Source organism: Lithobates pipiens, unplaced genomic scaffold (genome assembly GCF_037356315.1).
Source record: "Lithobates pipiens isolate NorthernLeopardFrog02 unplaced genomic scaffold, aLitPip1_a1.2 Scaffold_8, whole genome shotgun sequence".
NCBI classification, from domain to species: Eukaryota; Metazoa; Chordata; class Amphibia; order Anura; family Ranidae; genus Lithobates; species Lithobates pipiens.
The window spans coordinates 95637004-95660831 of record NW_027507903.1 but is presented as its reverse complement, the minus strand read 5'-3'; the positions used below and the strand labels follow the sequence as shown (position 1 = coordinate 95660831).

Here is a 23828-nt window from a genome sequence, read left to right as displayed (position 1 = left end):
GCAGCCGGACAGGGGTGTATCCATGCAGCAGCAAAAATGATCCCCTCTGTCAAGGTTGGGCAGTACTTCAAAGGCAGTACATTCAAGTTAATGGGGCTGCTCTGCAACCGCATGTAATGCACACATATTATGAATGGTGGTGCAGTATTTACAGAGTTTAATCAGATTGTGGGGAGGCTACCTATCCCCTCCTCACCTGCCAGATGCCTCTGATAAGTGATCCACCCTGCATCGACTTTCTGATGGTTGGCAAGCACTGCAGCCACTATCAATTTAAATGTATCCTTTACGTTACCTTTTTTTTTTCTCTTTAGTATGTCTGTGACTTGCTCATGTTGAAATAAAATATTGGGTGGATTGCAAAACTATATATCTGCAGTAGATTAGGGTGGAGATATTTTACTGATTGAGCGATGTAGTAGATATCAGGCTGAAGGGTTTTTTCTATCTGTCTTTTGTGTATGACCGAATTGTTGGGGTGAAAGGGAGGATTTGGCACACAGCGTTGTGATTATGAATGAAGAGGTGGAGGCATAATATAGCTTAAAGGGCAGGAGTAGAACTCTTCCTAAATCTGTTAATTGACGATGAAGTAAGTTGCAAAGTGAGCTACCTTGATTATTTCTGACATATGTCTTTCTGCCTGTAAAAACAAGGTTCTTGCTGAATTTAATTATACAGATAAAGTATAAAGTATAGATCTCTGTCCATGAGAAATGTTGTCCGGGATCCAAACTTCAATAGAGTGTTAGGTCTTCTCAACCAGGGATCCTGTAGAGGTTTCTTTAGCTCTGGCTAATTGACCTCCAATCTAAGATGCCTACATTATTTTGAGTCTAACGTCATTTGACAGAGCCGGTGGCATGACACCATCAAACTTTTTACCTGTCCGTAATGGTGGCATTCTGATCACTACTGTAGGAGGAGCATTCTTTCCACCGAACTCCAATGAATTTAGCAGGGGTTCTCGGAGGCTTTAATTTATTGTAATTAAATTTTTAATGTAGACATTTTGGGAATGGCTGGTTTAAGCCATGGTAAATGTTGCAGTCTGAATCTTTATTGGACTGTGGCTGCATGTGTTGTGATCAGTCCAAGGTTGAGCGAGAACCTCCAGTAATTTTTATTTATTTATTTTTTAATCTAAATTTTCTTTGTTATAAAAAAAAAAAAGTGGAACTGCAAGAACGTGGCCAAGTACATGAGTGACATACCTTGATGTCTTCTGTTTTACCGCCAAAGGACTTTTTGGCCAGTAGCAGACTGTTCCGTGTTAGCCATTCGCTCATGCAGAAAGTTTGGAGTTTAAGCGATGGCCTTTATTGGCTAACTTAAGTTATTAAAGATGCCAGCTTTCGGGAAGCCTTAGATCCCCTCTTTTTAGCATTTATACATTTCTGAAAATTTGATCAACCGTTCTTGTGACACACACATACAGCAATATAGGAATATCACTCTGCTGCTTCCTGGCTCCACTCACTGAACAGAAGTCATGATGTTTATTTACTAAAGGCAAATGGGCTGTTCACTTTACAGGCGAAGTTGCTCTTTGCAAAGGCGTTTTTTTCCCCAGAGCTTTGGAAATGTGGGGAAATTTTACTTTGCCATGAATACCCAATCACATGCAAGGAAAAGTAAAAAACAGATTTTTTGCTTGCACATGATTAGATGATGGAAATCGGCAGAGCTTCTCCTAATTCATCAGCATTGACACTTCCTCCAGTTCTCCAACTGAGAGCCTGTATAGCATACAGAGGACTGGAAGAAAAGTTTGCAGGAGCCTTACATTGCACACGAAATCCACTGATCAGGAGTTCAATACTTTCAAGCTTCTGTAAAAAAAAAAAAAAAAAATGCAAACACATTTGCATTTATTTATTTTTTTCAAGGGAAAACTTCGCTTTTAATTAAGAGCTAAATATGTCTCCCTTCTGTGTGAAAAATTAGTAATCACAACTCACAAGGTTGGCTTTGCAGAATTACAAATTTGAGTAAAACCAAGTGTATTTTTCAACTGTGTTTTTACATATTTGCTTTAAGTTTTTTTTTCTTTTTTTTTAATTTGTAAACTGATCCAAATGAATTCTAATTCCCTTGTGTACACACGACCCGGACTTTTCGTCAGCAAAGGTCCGATGGAATGAATCCGCCGGACAATTCAATCGTGTGTGGGTTTTATCGGACCTTTGCTGTCTAAAAAATCAGACTGACTTTAGAAATGGAACATATTTCAAATTTTTCCACCAGAACCAGTTCCTATCGAGAAATCCGTTAGTGTGTATGTTAGTCCGACGGACAAAAGCCAATGCTAGAGCAGCTATTCCTTATTCTAGTCCGGTCGTACGTCATCATGTTCAAATCCGTTGGACTTTGGTGTGATTGTGTGTGTGTGTGTGTCCAAGTCGGTTTGTTCGGAAAGTCAGTCGAAAGACCGTCGGACCTAGTCTGCCGGAAAGTCCAGTCGCGTGTACACAGCATAACTCTAATCTTAACCGAACCCAACAGCAGACCATACATGATTAATTTTTTTTTTCCTTCAACGAGCGGATTGAAGGGAAAAAATGAACTGAACTAAATACAATGATTAGTGTTGCAGGCTATAGCTGGCACCAATGACTCTTAAGGAAAAACCTGAACGGCTGGTCGAACACAAGTTGATCGACTTGTGTACAATCAGCTAGCCCATACATGGATCAAAATTCAGCCGGGCACTGCTGAACCAGATGAATTTCTTTCATGGCCATGTATGGTCAGATTAACACAACTACTGTGAATCTAGGGCTGAACAATACTTCTGGTGCTGAAACTAACTGCTGTGCAGAACTGGTGATTCTGTTTGACTCATCTCACTTACACCTCCATGTTTATTGTTGATGTATGATTTGCTCTTTTTGGATAAGTTATTGGTTATTTGACGTTGTGTCTTTTTAATTATGTTTTCCATTTTTGCTTTCTTAGGTGAAATAATTGTGAATGAAGTCAACTTTGTCCGGAAGTGCATTGCATCAGATACAAGTGTCTATGACCTGTGGGGAAAACTGGTGTGCACCAACTTCAAACTTTCCTTCATTACAGATAATCCTGTGCCATTTCAGGTTTGTACCATGTATGCAATTATAATTTTGGAAGACGTATATATTTTTTTGCCGACTAGATCTGCAGAAATACACCATTCATTAGCCAGACTTGCTAAACTAAGATGAATTTCAGGTATGGTTTATTTCTGTGCTGAACACATGCATCAGGTTAGCCGCTCAGCACTTGACCTGGAAGTGAAGTGATGATCACCGGAGTAGACATGTCCTAATTGAGGAATTTCTAGCTTCCATGGGCATTAACCAGGTATGGTTTATACATTGTTTCATTATCCAAGCCTGACCAATGTTGCTATTAAAAAAACAAAACAAAAAAAACAAAAAACATAACTGGAATTCATCTTTAAGGCTGGGTTCACACTGCTGCAGGGGGAGATCCGGATGTGATTCGCACAGCAAATCACATCCGATCTCCGTAGCACTGCGAGTTCAGCCATACAGATAGTATGGCTGAACTCGCAGCTGTCCCGCAGCAAACTCGCACAGGACCCTTTTTTGGGTCCGCAACGGAATCGGATCGCATGGGGGTTCACACCATGCGATCCGATTCCTGTGCGAGTCGGCAGATCGCACTGCGATATGCCGACGGATCTGGGGGTGTCATTAACATAACATTGACACCCCCAGCCGTCCGCATAGGGCAGTGTGAACTGCCGGCGGGAGGTATGCGATGCGGGAAAACGCCGCGGATTCGCGGCGTTCCCGCATCGCAATAGTGTGAACCTAGCCTAAAGTGGTTGTAAACCTTTACAAACCACTTTTTGCTACAGGTAAGCCTATAATGAGGCTTACCTATAGCTACCGTGGACATCCCTTGTATCAGCACGTGCCAACGTCATTGGCACATGCGCAATGAAGCAACGGCTCGTTCGTGGCGTTACTTCATCTGATGTGCCATTACTGCCGGCTCCCGCATGCATGCGCAGGAGTGACATCATCGAGGCTCTGGCCAATCACATCGCCGCAGGCCGTAATACCTGGAAATAACTCCAGGAGACATGTCACTGGGCAGAGCAGTGTGCCAGGACCGCTACAGTGCTTTGATCTAAGATGAGCATTTCATAATGAGCTAGTATACTATGCATACAGCACTGCAGAGGATCTGCAAGGAGGAATGGCAGAGGATCCCCAAATCCAGGTGTGAAAAGCTTGTTGCATCTTTCCCAAAAAGACTCATGGCTGTATTGGATCAAAAGGGTGCTTCTACTAAATACTGAGCAAAGGGTCTGAATACTTAGGACCACGTGATATTTCAATTTTTATTTTTTAATAAATCTGCAAAAATGTCAACAATTCTGTGTTTTTCTGTCAATATGGGGTGCTGTGTACATTAATGAGGAAAAAAATGAACTTAATTGATTTTAGCAAATGGCTGCAATATAACAAAGAGTGAACAAAGTCTGAATACTTTCCGTCTCTACTGTGTGTATTGTCAAAATGCTTTTACTTCAATTTTCATAGGTTATTATGCCATTCCACACTGCAGATACTGTGTTCATTGTTTAAGATTTAAAAGCCCTGCAATGGTTAGGTTGACTGAGGGGGAACAGCAGGTTATATTTAACAGGTACCAGGCAATGAGCCCACCAAAAATACCCAATCTGAGTGCTGCTGCTGGGGAGAAAGCCTCACAGACTCCAATAGTAACCTACAAAGCGACTGGAGAGGGAAGAAAAGCAGAGCCCCTTGCATTATATCCCATAGAGGTCTCTGCTAAATGCTAGGGACCCAATCTGACTGCTTAGCCACCAACTCTGAAATTTCTTTTGGCTCACGTTGCACCTTGCTTTGTGTACATTCATAGGTTTTTCATACAAGTGCTTTACAAATCTGTTTGCACCACTGGGGTTGTGTCGATTTTTAAATGGCAGATTCCGTGTGCTTTTCTCTCCCTATTATGTTCCATGCCACAATGCATAAAAAAAATATATACACGCGCACACACACGTGTATGGGGGGGGGTATTTAAGCATACTACTTGCCTATGGTCTTTGCTGGTTCCAGTGCGCAATTCGTTGCATCAGGCTAACTCTTCCCAGCTCACTTGTGTATTGTCTGTGTTCCCGAATTCAGTGTGTTGTGGTTGCGCTATTTGTGTGTTTTTCGGGTTGTCACAGGTAGTATTCGTAACCTTTTCTCATATCAAGCATAGTTCTTTTCGATTTGTTATGTTTACCCTTGCATATTTACGGCCTTCGCAGCGGAACATATGAAACATTCATATATCTCCATGTGCAGTCTTTACATTTGAACTTTATACTAAGTCCGATACAAATCAGTTCTTTCATAAACCTTACAACTGATTCGTATTGGATTCATGTCATACACTCTCTACAACTCATTCGTCTCACATTCATTTCATGCATTCTACAACCGATTTCTAATCGGATTTATTTCATACACTCTCGGGCACAGTTGCAATCATTCATGATTGTGGTTAATTTCTGCTATCCTTATTTTCACCTGTCAAGAAGGTTACTTTCTTGTAATCGTTGCAAGCATTTCTCCAGTGGCACAGAATCCCGCCATATATTTCTCCAGTGGCAAACAATCGAGCCACTCGCCATTTTCTGTCTGTCATTTCTCCTTTAGGTCAGTCGAGTTCAGGTCCCATCCTGCACCAAGTTGGACGTTATTTCTTCAGGTAAAAAAAAACAAACCAAATAAAAAACATATAGGGATCACCCCTTCATCAGGGACAGTTGCATAGTAGGGGTGGGACAGGTCAATTTTTTTTTTTTTTTTACAGGTAAATATAAAAAAAAAAAAAAAAACACTGGACTTTTATGTAACCCTTACTACAGGTTCTCAGTCGACTTGAGTTTTTCAACCTCAACCAGGACTTCGTCACTAGGGTGCCAGTCAGGTGTGCAGAACACGGGTTCCTCTCTCATATCATTCTGCAGCACCCTTTCACTAAATGTTTACTTCACATACACCATTTGGGCTTCTCGTTGGGCATTAGTTACTGTCACGCATTTCTTTGCATTTCCCTCTGTTTTGAAAGGGTGAACCTTCACCTACACAGACACAGTCGCCAAACGACTGAGCTTGTTGACAGTATAAGCGTTGGCAGCCCAAGCATACATCACGATCTACAGATCGTAACATTTCTACTTTGGCCATACCAGACTTCAGCTTCTTGCCCTGAGTGTCTGGTCCACAGGTTTTTAATCCGCATAGACAGGTACCTGTCTATCAGTTACCTGGCCAGTCATCTTCTGGCTCACCTCTGTTGCCGTGCACTCTTTTGAGGTTTCTAAATTTTCACTCAACAGCATTCAATGCTTCAGAGCGCAAACCAATGCTTCAGAGCGCCTGACGTTCCTTTTCCTGTCCTTCTCATTTTCCTTCTTATCTAACTTTCTGTATACAACTCTGCTCACTGTCCTACTTCAACTCCTCTTAACAAATGCACCCCCCCCCCCCGTTTTCTTGACTTATAGCCAGAGCTATATGACAGGCCGGCAGTGATGACTTCACACCTGCCCCTCTCTCACCCGGGTTCAGAGGACCCCACCATACAGTCCCTCAGAGGATTGACCATCCCCAAGCTCACAGCAGAGCTGAGGTGCAGGGGCATGCCCTACCCTGCTACAGCTAGGAAAACCAAGCTTTTCAGGCTATTCTCCTCACAGCCAGCGGCAGCGGGACCCAGCAGGCATCCCTGCAGTCAATCTCTGTGGCTATTTCCGAGCTTCACTTCATGGTGACCTCATTGTCTGCAGCAGTCTCTTCACGTTCAAACCAGAGTGGCAGTCCTGGAAGTGCGCCCAGCCGCGGCCCTCCCAGACTCAGTTGCTGTTCAGTTCTGGCACCTCCTCCTGCAGGTACGCCAGAGATGAGTCCTACTATGCTCCCCTCCCATCTTGTCACAGCCAGCAACAGGAAGGACATCTTGGATGGCAAGGACATTAATCTGGCTTCCTTCCTTATATCGGTCCATGACCTGGCTGAGAATAAGTCTTACGCCTGGGGGGACATTTCAGTGGTCCTTAAGTCCAAAGACTCCAGGCTCAACTGCAGTCTGACAGTCACTGAATGTGTCTTGGCTTTCGGGATGATGAGACGTCCTTTGCTCTGCCAGCCCTAGCAGGAGGGAAGAGATGGAACTGTACCTCCACGCAGTGGTGGACCTAGGTTATAAATACAGGGGATATTAGTTTTATGGCTATCACAGTTTTGTTTTCGGCTAAAGCAGCGGCCAGGCTCACGCAGTTTCAGGCCAGTACAAACTGGGTTGTCATCGACACAGAGCGCTAATGCCACCACTTTGCAGGTCCCCCGCCTATACGGCAAACTGGTGCTCCAAAGCAGCCACTAGATGCCCCTCTCAACTTCCCCTCCACCTCCGGGACCGGTCGGGGGTGGTGGGCTCCCGCATGACTTCGCCAGGTGGACAAGTTGGGGCGGCCCGTCCTCCAGTAGGGGGAGCATTGATATGGCTTGTGCAACTAAAGCCTATGCTGGCTGCTCCACATCTGTGTGGCATGCCACAGGGCGCATCTAAAGTTTTAGTGCCAGCTAAAAACAACTCGAGTTCACATCAGGATTCCACACCTGCCTCATTACCTCACCCCACTCGACTCGCAAGTGCAGGAATCTCCTGTCAGCGACCACCTTTGAACAGGCTATAGTGAATCTATTACAGGCCGAACTGGACCGATTGTTCATCATCGGCCCCTTCACACAGTCGCCCTTCACGACCTGGATAGTTGGCCCTACTGGACTTGTCAAGGGCAAGTTCTCAAATAAACTTGGGTTAGTGTACAACTTGTCTGCGCCTCATTCTTCCCTCATCCCAAGTCTAAATTCCCTAATTCCTTCTGTGGAATTCTCCCTGAAGTATGCGTCAGTTGACCTAGCTATTCAGGCCATTCTTAACATAAGTACAGGCATGTGGCTGTCTAAAGCAGACATTTCGGACGCATTTAAACTTCTGCCCATTGAGCCAGCCCTCTGACGGGGTCACGGTATCAAATGGAAAGATTCATATTATTTTACCACTAAGTTGAATTTTGGCCCTAAAAACAGCCTGTGACGGTTCAATATCTTCGCCAAGTCCCTTACATAGATCTTATCACACCAAGCACAGTGCCAGATGGTCATTCGTTATCTGGATGATTTTCTGCTCATCAAATGGCCCAGCGTGCCCCCGGTAGACCTAGACAGAGTAGTGTTTGGCAATCTCGATGTGCCCATAGCTGAACATAGCGTGGAAGGCCCGACACATTCCATCATCTTTCTAGGTATCACTCTTGACACTGGCTAGCCTGCCTCCCAACAAACCCGAATCAAGTCCACAACTTTACCCTTTTGCAAGGGTGTACTAAAAGACAGCTACAATCCTTGCTAGGGATGCTCAATTTTGCCATGAGGATTATCCCTCAGGGGCAGTTTTTCATTTCACAACTATTGTTTTTTCTCTCTCCAGTACAAGACCCCGATCAAATTCTCAGGCTGGACCCAGCAGTGATAGCGTATTTAACAATGTGCGATCAGTCACCTCCGGTAGTTACGAATGCTGCAGCCTCCACAGGTTTCGCTGCAATTTTTGTCTATCACTGGTTCGCATGGCCTTGGCCTCCAGAAATTCTTCAAATCCCCGGTTTTGCGCAGTCATCACTGTTAAACCCGTATCCCATTGTGGCAGCTATTCAGGTGTGGGGACCGTACCTGAACAGGACAAACGGTGGTCTTCGCCACAGTCAACCTGGTTACGGCCAAAATCGTAAACTATGTTGGGTCCAAGTCTCTTCCCATGTCCTTCAGACCACCATCATGTCCTTCCTACGCAGGCTGATGCAGCTCTCTGCAGCACCAATTTAATGTTCACTGCATGTAAATTCTGGGCAAGTGCAACGTCACAACAGATGCACTGTCCTGTTTTATCTTCATTATATATTTTTTTTTTTTTATTTTTTTTTTTTAGCAGAACCCCGGAGCCGATCCAACAACTAGTCCTATCCCACCTTTGGTCTCAGCGGACGATGGATTAAAGCCACCCCTTCTCAATGCAACCCAGCTCATTTAATCAGTCATTGTCCCGTGACACTGAAGGCCTCTCACACTGCTTGGAACGCCTGCTGCAGGTTTCTAGCTTCATGCCCCGGAGCACTGACACGTGACATTAAGCACATCCTGGCCTTCAAATCGTATTGTCACATGCAGCTGGCTCTATCTTGGAACACCATCAGGCTATACTTAGCCAGCATTCAGCATTTTTTGTCCTTGCAGGACCCTGGGATGCTATCCTTATTCGCAATACATACAGTCAAATCCATTCTATGCGGCATCCAGAAAAAGCAGCCTGTAGCCAACTGCAAACATTTACCCATCACAAGTGCCATCTTTAGGGACATGTCGACCATCCTTTCGCATTCCTGATTTGGGCTTCTACCCAGCCTGTTCATCCAAGCGGCCATCTACCTGGTCTTCTACGGCTTTCTGCGACCTAGTAAGTATACATTTTAGTGGCACCGGCAACCAAATACTGTGCAGACACCACCTGACTTGCTTTCAAGATCATTTTATTCTTCACCTCGTAGTTTCCAAAACCCAACAAGCCATCCCCGGGATCAACGTCAAGCTCTTTCAGACCAACATCTGGTGCCCATTAGCAATACTCAATCGGTTACTATCTCACCGACCCAGCCAATCAAACTCTAGCCCGTTACTACCTTTTCCGTCCAGCCCACTAAGTGGCAGCCAATTCATCAGGCACGTTAGAATCCTACTGGTTAACTTAGTCCTTAACCCCGGCTGGTACTCTGGACACCCCTTCCTGATTGGGGTATCCTCAGCAGCATCTCAGCATGGAGTACCAGACCATGTTATTAAGAGATTAGGCAAAAGAAAATCTGCCTGGTTCACTGTGGCGTGTTTGTGGTTCATATCTGTCTTGGTCAAAGGGCTTTGACCATAAATAAGAAGGCCAGTATGGTGGCCTGTATTTATGGGAGGGGTTTGGGGTATTTAAGTAGAGCACTCACCTGTGGTCTTTGTCTGTTCCAGTGCGTGATACCCTCCCTCCCATTCTCGTTTTTCAGGACACTGCTGAGCACATTTCTCTCCACAATCATCCATTACGTATCTTGGGATGCTGACCAGGGCACACCTCAGGTCTATGTTATGTTGTAAGTCTTGTGGCGTGTTTATGTGGTTGATATCGGTCTTGGGCCAAAGGGCTCTGAAAAAAAATATACATATATATAATGTGTATGTCATAACAAAAACTATAAAATGAATCGAACGATCAATCCACCAATAGAAAAACAGTGCGTAATACTGCGTTTACAATGGGTAATAATAAAGTGCAATCCTCTATTCCAAATAAAACATTTATATATAATGCAAATCATGCATAAGTCATTAGTGTGCATTCAGTTCATAAAAACGGCACATATATCAAACTTGTGGTTCAACTCAAATGTTCAATGATTCTCCCTTAATGGTCAATCCAAACAGGGAAAAAACTCTGCCACAGTTCTTTAGGTATATGGTATATATTGCCCCTCTGCCAGGAATACACCTCCACACATGCAATGATATACACACAAGCCACGCCGGGGGATATGTGAAAGTGAAAAGATCCCCCTTTGGTATTACTCTTACCAGACTCAGCTGGTTTCACAAGCCTTATAGTTCACTCTTGCTGGCTCTTAATACAGGGTTCCATCCACGTCATAGACACCAGGTGTTCAGAATCTCGGAGAAGGGTAATTTATAAAAAACACACAGTGTAATTCCGTCATATACCAAAAGTTTTATTTAGTAAAAAAAAAAAACACAAATATTGCACTCACAAACGTAAAATCTTTAAAAGCATTGGTTCACTCTAAATGCACAGCTTGTTGAATCGACCAGGATGAGAGAGAGTCCTACCACCCACAGCTATGAGTTGTTACATGCTAATAGCTCACGGTTTGGCTGTCCGTCTTTCTTCTCTCCTGTCAGTCCTGCTATGCTCGTATCGTATGATTCCACTCTGACGCGTTTCGTCGTATTGACCTCATCTGAGGGTGGAGTCATACGATCCCATCACCTTTTTATATATACCTAGGGCCAATGTTATTAACCCTTCATAGACTTCTGTAACCCTGTATGAAGGGTTAGTCCAGGGAAGGTGGTCCAGGTTGGAAAGGACCTTGCCTATCAATATTTTGGAAATTTGGGCAATCCGTCTGGCTTTAGGAGCCTGGACAATCAAACTGAAGGGCTGTCCTGTCAGAATTCAGACCGACAATGCCACGGCTGTGGCTTACATTAGACACCAAGGGGGCACGAGGAGTCGTGCAGCCCAGAGAGAGGTGAATCACGTCCTGTCTTGAACAGAACACAACGTCCCTTGCCTATTGGCAATTTTCATTCCCGGGATAGAGAATTGGCAGGCGGACTACTTGAGCCCCCAACAATTATTTCCAGGAGAGTGGTCTCTTCACCCTGACATCTTTCTTGCGATATGTCAGAGATGGGGTATTCTGGACTTGGACCAGTTTGCGCCCAGATTCAACAACAAAGTCGACAACTTTGTGTCAAGGACAAGGGATCTGTAAGTTTGTGGAACAGATGCATTACTCTTCCTATGGGATCAGTTCTCTCTGATCTATGCATTTCCTCCAGTTCTGCTACTTCCGCGTCTTCTTCGCAGGATCAGGCAGAAACAAAAGGAGGTGATTCTCATGGCCCAGAAGGCCTTGCCGAAATCATAAGGATGGCAGTAGGAGTTCCCTGGACTCTGCCATTATGGCTGGACCTTCTTTCGCGGGGTCCGGTATTCCATCCTACCTTACAGACGCTAAATTTGATGGCCTGGCTATTTAGACCTACATCCTAAGGGATCATGGGGTTATCTCCTTCAGTCATATCTACCTTGATTAATACCAGGAAGCCAGCTTCCAGGATCATTTACTATAGAGTCTGGAAGGCATATGTTGCCTGGTGCGGATCCAGGGGTTGACACCCCTGGAAATATATTATAGGTAGAATTCTTGAATTCCTACAGATGAGATTTGAGATGAATCTCTGAATACCATCAAGGGCCAGATCTCAGCCTTGCCAGTATCCTTTCAGTGCCCTTTAGCTTCTCACTCTTTAGTGTGTAGCTTTGTGCTGGGGGTAACACGGATCAGTCCTCTGATCAGGTCACCCCTAAATCCTTGGGATTTGAATTTGGTCTTGTCAGCTTTGCAAAAGCAGCCTTTTGAACTCTTACAGGAAATTCCCTTGGTTCTGTTGACAAGAAAGATAGTCTTTCTGGTTGCCATTTCTTCTGCTAGAAGAGTTTCTGAACTAGCGGCTCTATCTTGTAAGGAGTCATATCTGATTATGCATAAGGATAAGGTGGTTTTACACCCTCATCCTGAATTCCTGCCAAAGATAGTGACAGGGTTTCACTTAAACCAGGATATTGTTCTTCCTTCTTTCTTCCCAGAGCCTCAATCTAGGAAAGAGAGGATGATGCATTCCCTCGATGTAGTAAGAACGGTCAGAGTGTATTTAAAGGCGACCGCTCAAGTTTGTAAGACAGATATTTTGTTTATTCTGACGGATGGTCCAAGGAGAGGACAGGCAACATCTAGATCCACTATTGCCAAGTGGATTTGTCAAGTCATTGTGCAAGCTTATGATTTAAAGAGGAAGATTCCTCCTTTTCATATTAAGGCACACTCTACCTGGGCGATTGGTACCTCCTGGGCGGTGCATCATCTGGCCTCTGTGGCTCAGATCTGTAAAGCTGCGACGTGGTCTTCAGTTCATACATTTACCAGATTTTATCAAATCGATGTTAGGGGTCAGGAGGATTCTGCCTTTGGGCGCAGCGTACTGCAGGTTGCAGTATAAGTCCTCTGACTTTCTTTTCTGTTGTGTCTGTGTGTCCCCCCCCCCTTCAGTTGCCATTGCTATGGGACATCCCACGTAGTAAGTACTACGGCTCTGTGTCACCTGATGTAAGAAAAGAAAATAGGATTTTTAAAACGGCTTACCTGTAAAATCCTTTTCTTTGATGTACATCAGGGGACACAGAGGTCCCTCCCTTCTTCTCCTTATACACTTTGATTGCTTGGCTACAAAACTGAGGACTTCCAGTAGTGGGAGGGGTTATATGGGGAAGTTCACACCTTTAAGGGGCGTGCCAGTGTCCAGCACCTGATACGCTGAAATAACCCACGTAGTAAGTACTACTGCGCTGTGTCCCCTGATGTACATCAAAGAAAAGGATTTTACAGGTAAGCTGTTTTAAAAATCCTATTTTATATCATTTACCAGCGACTGGGACCCCTTTGACATGCTCGCCCAGAGATGTTTGACCTCAATGCCCCCTTTTGTCTGCTGATCCTAGTTTAGCCTTCAAGATATCCTTCTTGCTAGTGATTTTAATAACCATAGAATACAGTATGTAGCATAATTATCATTATTGTTTCTATTATGCTCTGTATTCATATTTTTTATTTCTAGTGTATAGTCCTTTTTTTTTTTTTTTTTTTTGTTTTGCTCTCCTGAAGAAGCAGGGAACCACAAAACACGTTGAGAGTTTGACCTTGTATACGTTCACATAGTCATTGGAGGTATCCTTAGCTCTGAGTGATCTCCCAATTGAGGTGGCATGACCACTTAGAGGAATCTTTTTAACGCAATTTTGAATGATTTAAAATGTAATGTTGATTATATGTAAAATAAACTTTAATGGTTTTAAGCAAGTTGTTATGTATTATGACGATGCTGGGAAAATCTTACTTGCCCCACCCACTTTCTTATATTTTACCCTGTAAAGAAGATGTCTATGCTTGCAGTTATGCGGGTGCTCCAGTCCGGTCACATGATCGGTTCCCAGTGTCAGCTTCAGTGTAGAGGAGGAAAAGCCGACAACGGATGCCCCATAGTAAGTCTGTGGGTGACATCATCGCCCGGACTCTGCAGCCAGTCTCATTACGGCCGCTGCAGAAATGTGACTGGACTCTATAGTGCCTTCAGAAAGGCTAAGTACACACAGCTTTACTTTACAGGGTAGATGGAATGGAGGTGGGAGCAGGTTTTAGTATAGTTCATATTTGACTGTAATTCTTGAAATTGTGTGTAGCTGTTGTGTCCTCTTAGGGAAAGATTATTATTTTTGTTTGGCCTGTGCTTTGATTGTTTGTTTTTTCTTTACTCTAGAAATTCCACTACAAGAATCTCCTACTGGGTGAACATGATGTCCCACTAACGTGTATAGAGCAAATTGTTGTAGGTATGTAATGCAATGCATAAAACCTTTGAAAAACAGCGCTGGTCTAAACAAAGTGCTAGACAAATATATATGAAAAAATCAAGTGTAAATAAAACAAAAACTTGATATTAGTGTTAATACTGACAGTAGTAAGTTCTTGCTGCAACCCAATGTGAGACACACACAATATACAACAATCAAAAAATATAGCTGCGCTAAAACTTATAAAACAAAATTATAAAGTGACATAATTTTTCTAATTTACAAAAAACATGCAAAAATAGTGCCAAAGTAATGATTTCCAGGCATATAAGCAGTCCAAAGAAAAGGAAAGATGGATAGGATGCTGAATCTTAGTCCATTTTCGGTGACTCTCAAAAACCACCCTTTACACACGTAGCAGGTGCACCCAGAGTAGAAAGAGATTATCCACCACCAAATTAGAGGAGGCTTACCAGCTGTCAAGATCTCTTTTTAAGGAGATCATACGGGCTTGTAAAATGTTACGTTCCTGGTCCCCACACTGGGCTCTGTTGGTAACACCAATCTGCTCCCTCTTTATGGTATATCTTGTTCCACCACAATCATTTAGTACGGCAAAGAGAGAAGAAAAAAAGTTCCCATAGCATAATTCCGTAAAGATTTATTAAAATATAAAAAGTAAAGTAACAACTCACGAATTCCCAGCAGAGTATAAGCGTATAGTGTATAAAACGTCGGTGACGTCAACGGCGTGCTGACGTCACCGCATTTCCACGTTAATCCGGAAGGGCGGGCAGTGCAAACAAGAGAGAGCCAGCCGGCTTGTTTTTTATACGCTATACGCTTATACTCTGCTGGGAATTCGTGAGTTGTTACTTTACTTTTTATATTTTAATAAATCTTTACGGAATTATGCTATGGGAGCTTTTTTTCTTCTCTCTTTGCCGTACTAAATGATTGTGGTGGAACGAGATATACCATAAAGAGGGAACAGATAGATTGGTGTTACCAACAGAGCCCAGTGTGGGGACCAGGAACGTAACATTTTACAAGCCTGTATGATCTCCTTAAAAAGAGATCTTGACAGCTGGTAAGCCTCCTCTAATTTGGTGGTGGATAATCTCTTTCTACTCTGGGTGCACCTGCTACGTGTGTAAAGGGTGGTTTTTGAGAGTCACCGAAAATGGACTAAGATTCAGCATCCTATCCATCTTTCCTTTTCTTTGGACTGCTTATATGCCTGGAAATCATTACTTTGGCACTATTTTTGCACGTTTTTTGTAAATTAGAAAAATTGTCACTTTATAATTTTGTTTTATAAGTTTTAGCGCAGCTATATTTTTTGAATGCAATGCAATGCACATCAAAATCAGATGTGCATGTGTTTCTGTATTGGCTATAGTAACCAAAATGTATGACAGAGAGCTGGTTTCACTGTTAATGGCTTCATTGTTCTGGAATTGGTGGTAACTGGTTAACTAGAATTGTTATATGTGTAAAAGGATATTCCTACGCCTAATCAAGGTGCAAAACGAGGGCGTACTGCTGTACGCACTGGGGGGAAATGTCTGAACCCAATAAAATAGTCAAAGAAAGTAGTGGTGCGCTGTACTGGGACAAATTTAGTATGTCCCACAGGACAGTATATTAGAAATGGAAATGATTGAACTGTGTGTGTCATGACTTATGTGATTGTTAGGATGAATAAATACAAAATCGAGAAGATTTGGCAGAAACTGCGATCAGCTACTCAAAAGGGTATAGAGCCTATATACGTATAGGTCTATCACAGTCTATTAAAAAATTGTGATTCCAATCTATAATTAAACAATGGTGACATTCATAGGTGCGTCAATCCACTTATAAAATAAATCAATGCAACAAAATTAAAATATAAAGATAAATCGAGATATCATTCAATAGTGCAGAATGTAGCGATTAGCTGCAAGAATCGCATAAAGTGCCCGTGCTTGAATGCGATATAAATACGTGACTTCCAAAATTAAAAAAAGTCAAAATCACAAGTGTCCATTACATTGTGCCTAGTGTGGCCAATTATTCCAAGAAATTGCATAGAGTGCTAATGCTTTGAATGACATGGTGCAAATAATCGTGAAGAAAATTGCAATAAATAGTGATGTTGGTGATGGTGGCGATATTTCCCGTGATCCTGTGTAATCTGATTATGGGTGTCCCCTTATCTTACTGCTGTAAGGTAACAACATGTGACAAATGTGTCTTTGGGATCCTTGATGGTCTTTCCCTTTTTAATGTCCCGCTGTGGTGTCCCCAAATCCTAGCGTTTTTCTGTCCTGCCTAGTTGCGCAGATTACACAGGATCACGGGAAATATCGCCATCACCAACATCACTATTTATTGCAATTTTCTTCACGATTATTTGCACCATGTCATTCAAGCATTAGCACTCTATGCGATTTCTTGGAATAATTGGCCACACTAGGCACAATGTAATGGACACTTGTGATTTTGACTTTTATAATTTTGGAATTCACGTATTTATATTGCATTCAAGCACGGGCACTTTATGCGATTCTTGCAGCTAATCGCTACATTCTGCACTATTGAATGATATCTTGATGTATCTTTATATTATTTTAATTTTGTTGCATTGCTTTATTTATTTTATAAGTGGATTGACGCACCTACTATGAATGTCACCATTGTTTAATTATAGATTGGAATCACAATTGTTTAATAGACTGTGTGTTAGACCTATACGTATATAGGCTCTATACCCTTTTGAGTAGCTGATCGCAGTTTCTGCCAAATCTTCACGATTTTGTATTTATTCATCCTAATAATCACATAAGTCACGACACACACGGTTCAATCGTTTCCATTTCTAATATACTGTCCTGTGGGACATACTAAATGTGTCCCAGTACAGCACACCACTACTTTCTTTGACTAGAATTGTTATATGAAGTGTTATACTGTGCCATTAGGAATTCAGGGTGCCATATTTGTGACATAAAATTTAAGGGGTCCTACATATTGGGTGGCCTGGGACTGCCAGCGCAATAGGAAGTAAAAAGCCTTGATTCCCATGAGGGCAGAACACAAAAATGTCAGTTGAAGAAAGTATGGCTTTTTCTTTTTCAATGCAGCTTGGTGCAACCCAATCTACTATATTACACCACTTGAGTCATTTCAATAAAGTTCTAACAAAAATGGAAAGAAAAATGTAAACCTGTGCCAAGATCGATGCATCAATACAGTTTTGTTACTTCCTAGCACACCCCAGAGCCATGTGAATGAATTTGGCAAAGTTTCAAAACGAAGTAGGATAAAATAGATTGGATACCGTCCTTGTTTCAATTCTAGGCCACAAATGATCAAGAATCTCCTAATTCTGCTTTGGGAGTCCTTGTCTTCATGTACACGGGACATTTTTACAACCTCTCCTGAACAATTTAACTTGACATATGGTAACCGACTTTAAAAACGTCCATTTTGCCACGTTTACATGCCGTGTTTGCATTAAAAAAGTTTTTTTTATATATATATATTTTTCATACAAAATTCACGTTACTATGTTTAGACGCGTTTTGGCGCTTGAAATGCCTGTAAACTCCACTTTTGAACGCATTTTTTTGCGTTCTAAAAAATGCCTATAAACTCAACTGCTTATAAGTGACTATAAACGACCGTGTGTACATGGACAGATAAGATAACATAGAGGAGAGTTCAGGGGCAGTTGGAAAAAAAAACGCCCAACTGTTCCTAAATGTTTGTTTAGCAGCAGCAGTGTACATGAGGCCTTTGGAGGCATGTTGCTGTAAATTGCTTTCAGAAATAGAAGTGTTACTAGTTAATTTACTTTCCATTTTGTTAATTTATAAAAATAAACAGAGGAGAAATTCAAATCGATAGTTGGTATGTCACCCTTTGCCTTCAAAACATCAATTTTTCTAGGCACACTTCCACACAGTTTTTGAAAGAACTCTGCAAGTACGTTGTTCCAAAAATCTTGGAGAACTAACCACAGGTTTTCTGTGGATGTAGGCTGCCTCAAATCCTTCTGTCTCTTGTAATCCCAGACAGACTTGATGTTGTGATCAGGGTTCTGTGGGGGGCCAAACTATCACTTCCAGAACTCCTTGTTCTTCTTTATGATGAAGACAGTTCCTAATGACATTGGCTGATGGATAAGTATCTGCCTGTATTTCTCAGCACTGAGGACACCATTGATCCTGAACAAATCTCCAGCTCTATTTGCAGAAATGCGGCCCCAAATTTGCATGGAACCTCCACCATGCATCACTGTTGCCAGTAGGCACTCCATTATTGAACCGCTTTTTGTGAGCAAACTGCCCCCTGCTACAACCAATGCTGAGAAATGCAGGCAGATATTAACCTCAAATTTATTCTGCAGCAGGGCAATGACCTCAAACATGCAGCCAATGTCATTGAGAACTATGTTCAGTGTAAAGAAGCACGAGTCCTGGAAGTGATTGATTGTTTGGCCCCCACAGAGCCGATCTCAACATCTTGTAGTCAGTCTGGGATTACATGAAGAGACACAAGGATTGAGTCAGCCTACATCTATAGAAGCTCTTTGGTTAGTTCTCAAAGATGTTTAGAACAATCTACCTGTCGTGTTCCTTCAAAAACGGTGTGCAAGTGTACTTAGAAGTGTTAATAGTTTACGTTGATCAATTCTTCTATTTCTGAAAGCATTCTCTACAGTATTTTTTCATATCTGCTTAAAACATTTGCACAGTAATTTACGTTTATATGTAATTTGCTTATACATGTAATGTAATGCTAATCCACTGAAGCAAGTCCCCCCCCCCCACATGCTCTTAGTTGGGACTATGTTCTCTGGTTACATGATTCTTTATTGTAAATGTTTTGTTTCTCTAGAGTAGGATGAAGTTTTGGTAGCTTACCTTTATAAACAAGAGTTTCCAGAAAACAAAATTACAGGCAACAAAGTTATTTTACAGTGTGTTTTTTTTTAATCTAACCGTGCAGGCTTTTTACAGTCAGACCTATGAAAAGTGTGTCCTGATCTGTTCTGGCATGGAGGCAAAGGAGACTGTTTCTTGGGGTCCTGATATAGGCTTGATATGAAATACTTAACCTTTTATCTTCCGTGTAAATTGGAAGTTTATGATAAATCATTTTTTTTTTTTTTTTAGTAAATGACACAAAGAGAAAGCAGAAAATCCTTTCATTCAACAAAAAGTTGAAATTCAACCCAACAGAGTTAATCATTTATTGTAAAGACTTCCGCATTCTCCGCTTCCGCTTTGACGAATCTGGTCCAGAAAGTGCAAAAAAGGTAATGTCGTTTAAAAAAAAAAAGTATTCCCTTCACAGTTCTAGATAAATGTGTCTGCGCAGAATAATTGTGCGTAGCTTAAACAACTTTGTGGAAATAAAATTTCCATGCTTGATAACTGTTTTAGCATCTACTGTATCTGCATTTATCTTTTTTTTTTTTTTTTTTTTTTTTCTTGGCGTTGGCTTAACATTTTCTTCTGTGAGATGGGAGGACAGCTGTGTGTCCTATGTAATGGTTCCACTAATGCTCATCGATGTGCAAGAATTTAACGTTTGTCCTAACATCCCATATTTCACAAAGTACAACAATTTCAAAGGTCAGATTATGCGTATCTTTAAGGTCTAGGTTACACCACAATAACGCATTCTGGATGCGTTTTCGCATGTGCGTTTTTGATGTGTTTGATGTGTTTCGGCGCATTTTTGATGCATTTTTCACGTGTTTCTGGATACATTCCAGATGCTTTTTTTGCAGTGCATTCCGGTGTATTTTTGATGCTTTTACCGCATTCCAGTATAGTCCAGTGCAAGAAAAATGCAGCATGTTATCCTTTTTATTTTATTTATTTTTTCTTCCCCCTGGAACGCACTGAAGCGGATCACACTGGTGTTAACTATGCCATTGGAAACCATTTAGCCTACTAATCATGTGTTTTTGATGCAAAAAAAAAACCCCACTGGACTGCATGTGGTGTGAACTGGCCCTAAGGCCTCATGCACACAGGGCGTTCTTTCAGCAGTGTCAGACTTTTTTTTTTTTTTTTTTTTTTTTTTTTTTTTTTTTTTTTTTTTTTTTTTTTTTTTTTTTTTTTGAGCTTAAAAACGCCTCTGTGTTATTCTTTGGCCTCATGCACACACATGCTTTTAGGAGCTGTAAGTGGCATAGGCATTTTCAAGTTCCAAGAAAAACCCAGGCCCAGCGCATTCTGTGGACCGGCGTTACAGCTGTAAGAAACGTCTGATGGTGCTAAAGGCTGCATTTTTCTCTTTTTTGTTTGTTTTTTGCCATGTCAAAATCAATGGTTCCCTATGAGAGCCCATTGATTTGAATAAAGTCACATCCAAGTCGGATCATGATGATCTGACTTGTGGTTCAACTTATATAATATTTATTTATTTTTTGAGGGGGAGGGGGGACAGGTTATGGGGTGTTTTTTTTTTTACCTTAATGCAGAGAATGCCCGAAGGTAAACAAAATGTTTTGGGCCCCATTCACACCTGAGCGTTTTGTAAGTTGAAGCCTGAAGCTACGAAAAGCTGGAGTGGGAAAAAAAATAAATTATTCTCTATGGAGATGGTTCACATCTCCACTCCAAAATGCCTGAAGCGCAAACAAGTTCTGGAATTTTTTTATTCTTAGGCAGAGTACAGGTGTTTTTCTGCTTTTTACATTGGTTACCTTTTGATCTGTACAAAATTGTGGCAAAAAAGGCTGAAAATTTTGCATCAAAATTATGCGACTTTCTGCCTGAAACCACTACGCTCAGGTGTGAATGGGGCCTTAGACTTAAAGTTTGCGTTCAGCTTAAAACGAACTCTAAATCTACTCGCAGCAACATTCTAAGACTAATCTGTCCAGCCCTGTAAAGAAAAAATCGCTATACATACATTTTCTGCAGCCACTCCGCTCCGGTCCCACGCTGAGCTGTCGGCGTCGGCTTCTGTGTAGGCGTGTGCAGGAGAGGCAGTCAACCGTGGAAACCCCATACTAAGCCTATGGGTGACATCACTTCCCAGGCATTTCTAAGCAGTTGTCGGCTGCCTCCTGCGCATAGCATCCACCCCTGGAGCCTGGGCTGGATTGTCTTCAGAAGAGGTATGTATAGCGATTTTTTTTTTTTTTTTTTTTTGCTTTACAGGGCTAGATAGGTTAGTCTTATACCCCATACATGCTATAAGAAAATTGGGCAAATGTTTTTGTCCGAGGAATGATCACATGATTTTCTGATAGTGTGTACACAACTTTTGACAGCTGAGTCCAACCTTCTGAACAAAAATTTGGGACGATCTCCAAAATGTTTCTTGTATGGGAACAGAACGAACGATTATCATTTCCTACAGGAAATATCAGATGTGAAAGACTGCACATGATCAGAAGCAACAAATAAAAAAAATATAAAAAAGCCTTTGTTGTACAAGAATTTTTCTGATGGTTTGTGTGGGACATTAGATTGTGGCTGCCAGTAGATTTAGAGATGGTTTTAACGAGAGCAGATACATTTTTCAACATTTGTTATTGAAAAGCATTTTGCTACATTTGAACACCTGTGTCCGAATTAGTACAAGAGTTATGTACTTGCCAGATTCCTGCTGGCATGCTCTTTCTTTCCCAGCATACAAGAGTCATTCACTGATCAGTAAAGTCTGTACAAATCTCCTGGACATGATGTGCGAAGAGACGAGATTTTTCTTTGGCATAGAAATACCATTCTTACTCTATGCAACCTGCCAAACTGGTGTTTGGGAGTTCAGGAAAGGGTGAACAACAGGATTATTCATAGGAACTTCCTGAAAACATGGCTGCATGGTTGTAGTTCAATGAATCACCGCAACCTGGCTTGATTTTGGAATGAATGACACAGCCGTGTTCTGAGAAGTGATCTGGTACAAACCCGTTTACTTATTTTGGCTGATCTGTCTCTAGTGATTTCTACTAAAAGAGTGCTGCTTGAACATGAGCCTGTCAAGAATATTGTGATACACATTCCACAATTCTTATCATAATGTGCTTCAGTTTTAAAAGTCCTCTAACATTAGAGAATATTTCAGTAATGTTTTTAGCGATATTTTAGAAACTGTATATAGGTAACGAGAAAAAAACAAAAGCTTAAAGCACAACTAAAAGCAAAAAAAAAGCTTACCTTAGTTACAGTGGTCTGACGCTCACGAGATACCCGGCTGGCATCTTCTCTCGGGTCGTTGGCCATCTTGATCTGGTGTGGGGTGACGCCACACCTGCGCATGCGTGGGAGTGCAATCTTCCCTGCAAACGGGGAGAGTGCCAGAATATAAGCAGGGTATGTGCAGCTCAATGTACATTCTACAAGGGTTTGCAAATGGGCAGGTAGGTGTATTTTACTGCAGAAGAGATATTACATGTTCACAATTTTTTTTTTTTTTTTTTTTTTTTTCAGGCTTTAGTTCAGATTTAAATTAAACCCCCCCCCCCCCCCCCCAAAAAAAAAGACATCTTGGTCCCTTAAAGCAGATTAACAGCACAGTTTTTGTGCCGTGCAATCTTCCCCCCTCTAAACTGTAAAAAAAAAAAAAAAAAAACCCTGCCTGAACATGCCACTTCCTCTATCCCCCTCTCTGTACTGACCACCATCAGGGCTAACCACCATGGTCAGAGTACGTCCCTCCGTCATCCTGCTCTCGGCTCTCCTCTCCACACCCTCCTCTCTGCCTGTCAGCTCCTTGTTGTGTGTCTCCATCTCCGTCCCCCACCACCATTAGTAGAAATCCAGAACTTTTGAATGGTCACTGCCAGCCCCTCTGATACCCGGGCATACCGCACTGTATGTCTTTTCTAAAAACAAGGCTTATAAATACCTATTTAGAGCTATCTTCATACAGATCATGTGACTCATGGCCCCTCCTGCAGCAGCCATGTATCGGTGCTGAAAAGCAGCCACGAGTCATGTGACCAGTCTACAGAGAGCTCTAAATCTATTTACAAGCCTCGATTTTAGAAAAGACATATACAGTGTGGTATGCCTGAGTATAATAGAGGGGCTGCCAGCGATTTATACTTGTGCCTTAACAAACACTTCCCAATAAGAAGTTGGCTCCATTTTAACACACACACTTGGCAGAATAGTGTGTGTGTGTGTGTGTGTGTGTGTGTGTGTGTGTGTGTGTGTGTGTGTGTGTGTGGGGGGGGGGGGGGGGGGGGTTCATTTTATTTATTTTTTTCCCCCCTCTCTGGCCCTGCTCCCTGGTGCCATTCTGGTCTAGGTCAGGAAAATGTGTACCTGGTCATGCAGCCTCCTAAAATACTTACATCACAGCTCGCGGGAGGCTGTATGCTCAGGCACACACAGAGACTGGAGCCCGGAGAAAAGCGATGCACATCATTTGTAGCTGCGTTTTAACAATTTCAGGAAGTATTTTTACATATAAATTGTTCTTGCTGTTATAAATTTGCATTGTCACTGTGGCAGATGCTACCCTTACCTTGTGCTGCTTATAGAGCTGCATGATTAATTAAGAATCGTTGTCGTGTTTTTTTT

The 23828-nt window shown here is 42.0% G+C and overlaps 1 protein-coding gene across 1 annotated transcript in view; it reads left to right on the top strand.

The window, feature by feature from the left end:
• Window positions 1-23828, top strand: part of MTMR10 (myotubularin related protein 10) — a 157739-nt gene that overhangs the window by 60971 nt on the left and 72940 nt on the right. Inside the window, exons 3-5 of the mRNA XM_077470368.1 lie at window positions 2959-3095; window positions 14253-14325; window positions 19452-19594. Of these exons, the coding sequence (XP_077326494.1) occupies window positions 2959-3095; window positions 14253-14325; window positions 19452-19594 (353 nt within the window). The remainder of the gene's footprint in view (window positions 1-2958; window positions 3096-14252; window positions 14326-19451; window positions 19595-23828) is intronic.